The 9,163-nt window shown below is 52.3% G+C and overlaps 1 protein-coding gene across 1 annotated transcript in view; it reads right to left on the bottom strand.

The window, feature by feature from the left end:
• Nucleotides 1-8,687, bottom strand: part of mao (monoamine oxidase) — a 51,847-nt gene extending 43,160 nt beyond the window's left edge. Inside the window, exon 1 of the mRNA XM_038275757.1 lies at nucleotides 8,540-8,687. Coding sequence (XP_038131685.1) covers nucleotides 8,540-8,687 — 148 coding nt within the window. The remainder of the gene's footprint in view (nucleotides 1-8,539) is intronic.
• Between the last annotated feature and the right edge of the window lie 476 nt (nucleotides 8,688-9,163).

The following is a 9,163-nucleotide window of genomic DNA, read 5'->3' on the forward strand; positions in this document are numbered from 1 at the left end:
CCTGAGCAGCAAGATAATAAGACAGCTTAGCCTGGAAGACACGCTGGATTAAAAAAACCCGAAAAGAAATCATCATGAAATAATCTGATGCAAAGAAGCCACATGTCGGGTAAAATGGTTTAACTCAAAATCTAATTAGAAAAGATATAATTGGACACGGACCCAGAGACGGTGCTAATCTGGAACACCAGTCTGGTTCCTGCAGTCGCTGGTCTGAACCCAACCTGGAGCCAGAAACGGTTTCAGCAGAATGAGAGTAGAAGAGAATCTAAAGACCAAACGGTGCAGAGAGGAAACATGGAGAGACTGAAGATCCAGAACCTGAACAGGAAGGAGAAACGGAGGAAAGGATGCTGGAGCTGAAGGATCTTCCTCCTTTTCCTGCTCCCTGCAGCGTGTTTCCTGGACAGACGCCATGTTGGAAACCTGAGCACAACCGAACCTGATTCCTACTGAATCCACATTGATTGCATCTGTGGGACGTAAACGTGAACTAAGTTTGAACCTGGTGCATCTGATGCACCGTTGGACCTCCTCACTGACCTGCTGCAGTGACATCGGCTTTTTGACCGTTCTTCAAGCTACTGAGGCTGAACGCGCCAACAGACATGGAATCAGCTTCTATTACTGGATGAAATCTCAGCTCCTGCAACAAGTTTTCACCTTAATGGCAGAAAGTTGAGCGCTGCAGATGACTGACAGGATGCTGAGCTGTCTGTTTATTTTAGAAGCGTTGCCGCTGGCGCCTCCTCGTCAAGCCGTGAGTCACCAGAATCAGGTTCCAGCAGATTCAGCAGCATTTCAAACGGAGAAAAGCAGAACCGCTGCAGCCTAAAGACTTCAGGGGAGGTTCTGTTAAAGATCGGACCTTTAAAATGATGAGCTAACGAGCAGCCTGGGACTGTTACTGCCATATATGGACGCTAACTCAGTCCCACAGTTATAACTGATGGCATTTTGTGGCGTCGCTCAATGGTTCGGTCCACCGGCGTCGCTCAATGGTTCGGTCCACCGGCGTCGCTTAGTGGTTCGGTCCACCGGCGTCGCTCAATGGTTCGGTCCACCGGCATCCCTCAATGGTTCGGTCCACCGGCATCGCTCAGAGGTTCGGTCCATCGCTGTCGCTCAATGGTTCGGTCTACCGGCGTCGCTTAGTGGTTCGGTCCACCGGCGTCGCTCAATGGTTCGGTCCACCGGCGTCGCTCAATGGTTCGGTCCACCGGCGTCGCTCAATGGTTCGGTCCACCGGCGTCGCTTAGTGGTTCGGTCCACCGGCGTCTCTCAATGGTTCGGTCTACCGGCGTTGCTCAATGGTTCGGTCTACCGGCGTTGCTCAATGGTTCGGTCTACCGGCGTCGCTCAATGGTTCGGTCTACCGGCGTCGCTCAATGGTTCGGTCCACCGGCGTCACTCAATGGTTCGGTCTACCGGCGTCGCTCAATGGTTCGGTCTACCGGCGTCACTCAATGGTTCGGTCTACCGGCGTCACTCAATGGTTCGGTCCACCGGCGTCGCTCAATGGTTCGGTCTACCGGCATCGCTTAGTGGTTCGGTCCACCGGCGTCACTCAATGGTTCGGTCCACCGGCGTCACTCAATGGTTCGGTCTACCGGCGTCGCTCAATGGTTCGGTCCACCGGCGTCGCTCAATGGTTCGGTCCACCGGCGTCGCTCAGAGGTTCGGTCCACCGGCGTCGCTCAATGGTTCGGTCCACCGGCGTCGCTTAGTGGTTCGGTCCACCGGCGTCTCTCAATGGTTCGGTCTACCGGCGTTGCTCAATGGTTCGGTCTACCGGCGTTGCTCAATGGTTCGGTCTACCGGCGTCGCTCAATGGTTCGGTCTACCGGCGTCGCTCAATGGTTCGGTCCACCGGCGTCACTCAATGGTTCGGTCTACCGGCGTCGCTCAATGGTTCGGTCTACCGGCGTCACTCAATGGTTCGGTCTACCGGCGTCACTCAATGGTTCGGTCCACCGGCGTCGCTCAATGGTTCGGTCTACCGGCATCGCTTAGTGGTTCGGTCCACCGGCGTCACTCAATGGTTCGGTCTACCGGCGTCGCTCAATGGTTCGGTCTACCGGCGTCACTCAATGGTTCGGTCCACCGGCGTCACTCAATGGTTCGGTCTACCGGCGTCGCTCAATGGTTCGGTCCACCGGCGTCACTCAATGGTTCGGTCTACCGGCGTCGCTCAATGGTTCGGTCCACCGGCGTCGCTCAATGGTTCGGTCCACCGGCGTCGCTCAGAGGTTCGGTCCACCGGCGTCGCTTAGTGGTTCGGTCCACCGGCATCACTCAATGGTTTGGTCTACCGGCATCGCTCAATGGTTCGGTCCACCGGCGTCGCTTAGTGGTTCGGTCTACCGGCGTCGCTCAATGGTTCGGTCCACCGGCGTCGCTTAGTGGTTCGGTCCACCGGCGTCGCTCAATGGTTCGGTCCACCGGCGTCGCTTAGTGGTTCGGTCCACCGGCGTCGCTCAATGGTTCGGTCCACCGGCGTCGCTTAGTGGTTCGGTCCACCGGCGTCGCTCAATGGTTCGGTCCATCGCTGTCGCTCAATGGTTCGGTCTACCGGCGTCGCTTAGTGGTTCGGTCCACCGGCGTCGCTTAGTGGTTCGGTCCACCGGCGTCGCTCAATGGTTCGGTCCACCGGCGTCGCTTAGTGGTTCGGTCCACCGGCGTCGCTCAATGGTTCGGTCCATCGCTGTCGCTCAATGGTTCGGTCTACCGGCGTCGCTTAGTGGTTCGGTCCACCGGCGTCGCTTAGTGGTTCGGTCCACCGGCGTCGCTCAGATGTTCGGATCACCGGTGTTGCTCAGAGCACATAAGCGTGTTCTGAGGTGTTCTAGATGTTGACGGCGTGTTTGTGGAATGTCAGAGTTTCTGCTGGGTGAATGGAGCTGCACACATTGTTTCCTTCAGGATGGATAAACACGCAGCTTCCTGCTTCCTGAACACTGAACAATGAGGAGATGCAGATGCCCTCTGTGTTGAAGGGTGTAGAGGGGGATTGGTGGACCGTCTCCTAGGCGGCACCCATTTAATGGCCCGCCGTTCAATGTGCCTCCATTTCCTTCATTTGGGGAGATCGGCTGAGCCTTAGATGTGAAACTGATCCTTTCCACCAATCTGATCGACCTCTTTAACCTCTGAAATGCCTTAAACTTAACTTTGTACTATTAGAATAAATACATTGAAATATCTTGGGTCTTGTGAACTTCTAACAGTGTGACATCCGTATAGGTGAAAATCAGAATCAGCACGTGAGGCTTTGAAAGACCAGAAACCTGTAATCGGTGGAAACACCTGAAGGTTGATCAGCTGGTGAGAACAGCTTCATCTTTCATGGCTTCCCTTCTTCTTCTTGACAAACACTCAATTCCTTTTCTCTGCTCCCTAATTCTCCGACAGTGTTTCCACTCGTTCTCCTCCTCCCTCTGTTTAAATCACAGCTGCTGACAGAGAAAAACAGAGGAAGGGGACCCCCCCCCCCCCCCCCCCCCCCCCCCCCCCCCTTTACTTCAGCTCCTCTGACCTACCCTCCTCTTCCTCACCCTCCACTGGGCTGCTGGCTTTGATAACAGGCTGTCGCTGGCATTAAGGAGCCCTGAAGGGGCCGACTGCCTTAGGGAGGAGGTGTGAAGAAGGAGATCTGTCGTCTGACTGGACACTGATTGTTATAGGTTGTCTTCGCTGAAGGTTATTAAAGGTCAGCGGTAAACAAAGTGTGTAATTCCAGCAACCTAATGGGACATAACAGGCTGTGATTGTGTTCTCTAATGAAGGTTTCCTCTGTTTTCACCGTCTGACTGCTATCTGACCCGACACTGACCTAAATTCCTCCCCGCCTCATCCACGTCCCGCCAGCAAGACAAACAGGACGACATGAATGTTCATGTAAACAACTGTAACATCTGGATTCGTCACCCCATTCCAGATTCCCACACGATCCTTACCCTCCCACACCTGTTGCTCTCCACTGCTGTCTGAAATACTAAACCCTGACCATTGCCAAAAGACTGGGACATCTCACAGCAGACAGAGCCTCCGCTAAGACTCGACCAGCGTTCAGCCGAGCCTCAGACCAACTCCAGCCCTGAACTTCTCTACAGCAGTGAGGGAACATTATTCACATGTAGAGTCAATATACATCCTAACATTTAATGGCTAAATGTAAATAAAAACAGGTGAAAATACCAAAAATCCCTGAAAGCTTCATGATCAAACGTCCGGGGGACGTTTCCCTTCTGGACCACCCGTCCCCGGCTAAAGATGTCCCCAGAAATGTCCCCGATTTTACAGTTTTATGCATTAATCTGTTCATTGATCTGAACTAGGCTGATCACTGGGATAAATGTTTGCTTCGGTCCCAGGTTAATAAAAAAAAGGCTTTGATGTGTTTGTTTTACTAAAGATGAAGAGCAGAAATATAGAATAAACCAAACTAATCAACAGTCAGAACATTGGCTGCAGCTGCAGGAGGAAATAGACTCAGATCAAATGAACCAGAATGACTGGAAGACTCCTTAAAGGAGCTAATCTGGTTCAGTGGTTCTCCAGGATCAACCAGGGTTCATCTAAAGATGCTTCTAGAACTGATTGGTGACCTTTAGTTTATATCTGCAGATAGTTGGTTACTGATAGTAGTTAGACGCTGTTTTGCTGTTTTATGGCTGTGATTTATGAGCATAGACTTCCAAGCTTAGATCTACTTCCTCATAAAAAATAAGAGGCAGTAAAAGGAAAACTGAATGCCTGCATGATCTGAGAATGATGGAGTAAGAGATAACCGCCTGTTTAATCTGCGTTTATTAAGATTGTTTTTACTTGTAGCTCCAGATATGGTGTTGATTAACCTTTTTATTATTTAATCAGGTGAGATAATCTTAGGAAATACTAACAGGATGGAGAGGAACATTCCTGGATTTTACAATCCATTTTCATTGTTCAAATATGAATAAATATGTAAAAAAATAAATCAAAGCAGCACTGTTTCAGTTTTCTAATTTAATATTGATGATATGTATTTATTTTTATCTAGGAGCTGGAAATGTTCCCCTTCCTGAAAGCAGAAGAAGCTCCACTGCAAGGAAATCTGCTTCTATTTAAAAAGATTTCGGAAAATCTGAGGTTCAAAAGAAAAACTCTAAATTCAGGAAGCGTAGCTCACTTGAAACTAAGCAAACAATAACCTGCAGACGTTAAATGTTCAAATATTAAGCAACGATGGTTTCAATGTAACAGAAACGTTTAAACCATGGTGGATGTCTAGAGCATCACTGGAAATGGCCTAAAAAAATACTGCTGCAAGCTGCAAGAAATGTCACCTTAGGTGTGATTTGGAGTGCTAACAAGCCTTTAACCCTCAGAGAACCGCTAACACTCAGAGAGCCGCTAACCCTCAGAGAACCGCTAACCCTCAGAGAACCGCTAACCGTCAGAGAACCACTAACCCTCAGAGAACCGCTAACCCTCAGAGAACCGCTAACACTCAGAGAGCCGCTAACCCTCAGAGAACCGCTAACCCTCAGAGAACCGCTAACCGTCAGAGAACCACTAACCCTCAGAGAACCGCTAACCGTCAGAGAGCCGCTAACCGTCAGAGAACCGCTAACCGTCAGAGAGCCGCTAACCGTCAGAGAACCGCTAACCGTCAGAGAACCGCTAACCGTCAGAGAACCGCTAACCGTCAGAGAGCCGCTAACCGTCAGAGAGTGTTAGCGCTGTCTTTCAAACCATGTCTGTTCCTATTGGCCAACCCTCTGACCAATGAGAGCCACTGACTGTGACGTAGGAAGCGCCACAGGAAGCTGGTGGGGGAGTGGAAACAAACAGCCTGTCGGTAAAACAGTGAATACGTCCTTCTTCAAAATGAACGAGCGTAGAGCCTCTTCCTGCTCACGTTTCAACGAAAACCCAAAGTCTGATCCTTCCAGAACTGAATCCAAAGCTGAGTCAAACCAGAACTGTTCAATAGTTGCTGCCATCTTTCTTTTCGTGCTTCTCCCGCATCCTGCGGCTCTGTCGTCACGCCCTCCAAACCCCGCCCACTTTGCATCCAGACGTTCAAAACCCATCTCTGCGATGTGATTGGCCCGACAGTTCTAGGGCCTGGGGCATTGATGGAGGCTGGACCACTAGCAGCCAAAGATGATTTTAGCCGCATTCAGACCAGCATAGCAACAGTCAATAGCAGGATGTCAGAGTTACGTTTATCACTTTAGTTTAGTTTGTCCTGTTAGTTTTGTATGAAAAATAAACTTTAAACTACATCAATGGGCAATTATCCCTTTAGTCATGTTCAACAAACAATCTAAGGTCAGATCGCCATACGCTTAAAAAAACACCAAAAACTACATAATTAAATAGTTTTTTTTTTTCCAGGACTAAAGGGAGACACGCCCGTCAAGGTAGTTAAAAGTTTATTTTTTGGAACAAAACTAAAGGGATAAACGCGTATTGACTAAAGCTATGCTGGTCTGACAGATCAGTGGCCTAGTGGTTAGGGCATTGTGCTTGGAACGCAGAGGTTCTGAGTTCAAGTCCCACACCCACAGACTATGAATCTGGGTCCCTGAGCAAGACCCTTAACCCCACACTGCTCGTTGGGCTCTGAACAATGGCAGCCCACTGCTCCCTAGGGGGAGGGGTTAAATGCAGAGAGGAATTCTGTTTCTCTGAACTTGTGACAGTGTAATGAGAATTAAGTTGAATTCTATTCTTAAATGGAGGAAACTGGGATTGTTTTCCATTTTTTCAGAGCCTCATGTTGCCAAACTCCAGCAGAGCTCTGCTCTCAGTCTCCCTGTTCTGCTCCAGGCTGCAGTCTAATCAGATCACCCACATTTGTTTAGTTTTGGTCGGCATGGAGACCAGCAGGCTCCCTGAACATTCCTGGAACTCACTGCCTCCCTTCTCCTCTGGAACAAACCACAGCTCCATGCCTGCCCTGCTCTGGCTGAAGCAGCAGCCCTGCTCTGGCTGAAGCAGCAGCCCTGCTCTGGCTGAAGCTGCAGCCCTGCTCTGGCTGAAGCTGCAGCCCTGCTCTGGCTGAAGCTGCAGCCCTGCTCTGGCTGAAGCTGCAGCAGATCTGCTCTGGCTGAAGCTGCAGCAGCTCTGGCTGAAGCTGCAGCCCTGCTCTGGCTGAAGCTGCAGCAGCTCTGGCTGAAGCTGCAGCAGCTCTGGCTGAAGCTGCAGCCCTGCTCTGGCTGAAGCTGCAGCAGCTCTGGCTGAAGCTGCAGCCCTGCTCTGGCTGAAGCTGCAGCAGCTCCGGCTGAAGCTGCAGCAGCTCCGGCTGAAGCTGCAGCCCTGCTCTGGCTGAAGCTGCAGCAGATCTGGCTGAAGCTGCAGCAGCTCTGGCTGAAGCTGCAGCCCTGCTCTGGCTGAAGCTGCAGCAGCTCTGGCTGAAGCTGCAGCCCTGCTCTGGCTGAAGCTGCAGCAGCTCCGGCTGAAGCTGCAGCCCTGCTCTGGCTGAAGCTGCAGCAGCTCCGGCTGAAGCTGCAGCAGCTCCGGCTGAAGCTGCAGCCCTGCTCTGGCTGAAGCTGCAGCAGATCTGGCTGAAGCTGCAGCCCTGCTCTGGCTGAAGCTGCAGCAGCTCCGGCTGAAGCTGCAGCAGCTCCGGCTGAAGCTGCAGCCCTGCTCTGGCTGAAGCTGCAGCAGCTCCGGCTGAAGCTGCAGCAGCTCCGGCTGAAGCTGCAGCCCTGCTCTGGCTGAAGCTGCAGCAGCTCTGGCTGAAGCTGCAGCCCTGCTCTGGCTGAAGCTGCAGCAGCTCCGGCTGAAGCTGCAGCAGCTCCGGCTGAAGCTGCAGCCCTGCTCTGGCTGAAGCTGCAGCAGATCTGGCTGAAGCTGCAGCAGCTCCGGCTGAAGCTGCAGCAGCTCCGGCTGAAGCTGCAGCCCTGCTCTGGCTGAAGCTGCAGCCCTGCTCTGGCTGAAGCTGCAGCAGCTCTGGCTGAAGCTGCAGCCCTGCTCTGGCTGAAGCTGCAGCAGCTCTGGCTGAAGCTGCAGCAGCTCTGGCTGAAGCTGCAGCCCTGCTCTGGCTGAAGCTGCAGCAGCTCTGGCTGAAGCTGCAGCAGCTCTGGCTGAAGCTGCAGCCCTGCTCTGGCTGAAGCTGCAGCAGCTCTGGCTGAAGCTGCAGCAGCTCTGGCTGAAGCTGCAGCCCTGCTCTGGCTGAAGCTGCAGCAGCTCTGGCTGAAGCTGCAGCCCTGCTCTGGCTGAAGCTGCAGCAGCTCTGGCTGAAGCTGCAGTAGCTCTGCTCTGGCTGAAGCTGCAGCAGCTCTGGCTGAAGCTGCAGTAGCTCTGCTCTGGCTGAAGCTGCAGCTCTGGTTCCACAGCCTCCTCAGCACCACCGCGGTGGAGCGTCCCTGTCAGCCCCACCAAAGGAGTGATTTATCCGCCCTCCTCTTCCTCTTATGTAACGCAGCGCTGCTGATTAGCCGTTATTTAACCTGAAGCAGCGGAGAGGAGGAAGCGGAAGAGAGCAGAAGCTGGAATAAGGAGAGAAACAGGAAGCATCGCTTCATGCAGAGCCCGCAGCTCTTACCTGAGATCCCCGCTCCCACCACCACCACATCGCAGCTGCTGCTGGTCATGCTTCCGTCCGTCCGTCCGCTCCGCTGGCCGCTGAACGCAGGGCGCGCGAGGAGCGCATCTGTATTAAACAGACCACGCCCACCGAGCTCCGCCCACATGGAGTAAAGAGAGGATCCGGTTAACGGGGCTGAACTTCGGTCCTGCTCAGAGGAAACTGTCAGGATCAAAGTCTGCTCTGCAGATAAAGGAGAGATGATCGCTGCTTTGATCTAAATCCATTAAAGATATAAACTTTACAGAATCACTGAACTGAGGAGGGATGGAGCAACATCTAGGATTCCATGACAGGAGCAGCGAGTCGCTCCAAGTTTTAATCCACTGCTCAGTGCAGCAGGAACGGGATTAGATTAGAATCCCATCAGGGGCGGATTGAGGAAATGTGGGGCCCTAGGCAAAGACAGGCAGGGGGCCCCCTGCCCCATAAAACAGCCCCATTCTCCAGATGTAGAAATGTTAATAGAATAGACATCCATTATCTGTTCTAGGTTGTGTCCCTCTCTTCTTGTTTTCCTCTCTATGTTTTGTACTCAGCTGACTTTTCATGCTGTCTCTAAAGGAATGAAAGATTTTTTCC

Source organism: Cyprinodon tularosa, unplaced genomic scaffold (assembly GCF_016077235.1).
Source record: "Cyprinodon tularosa strain WSP-4 unplaced genomic scaffold, ASM1607723v1 ctg979, whole genome shotgun sequence".
NCBI classification, from domain to species: Eukaryota; Metazoa; Chordata; class Actinopteri; order Cyprinodontiformes; family Cyprinodontidae; genus Cyprinodon; species Cyprinodon tularosa.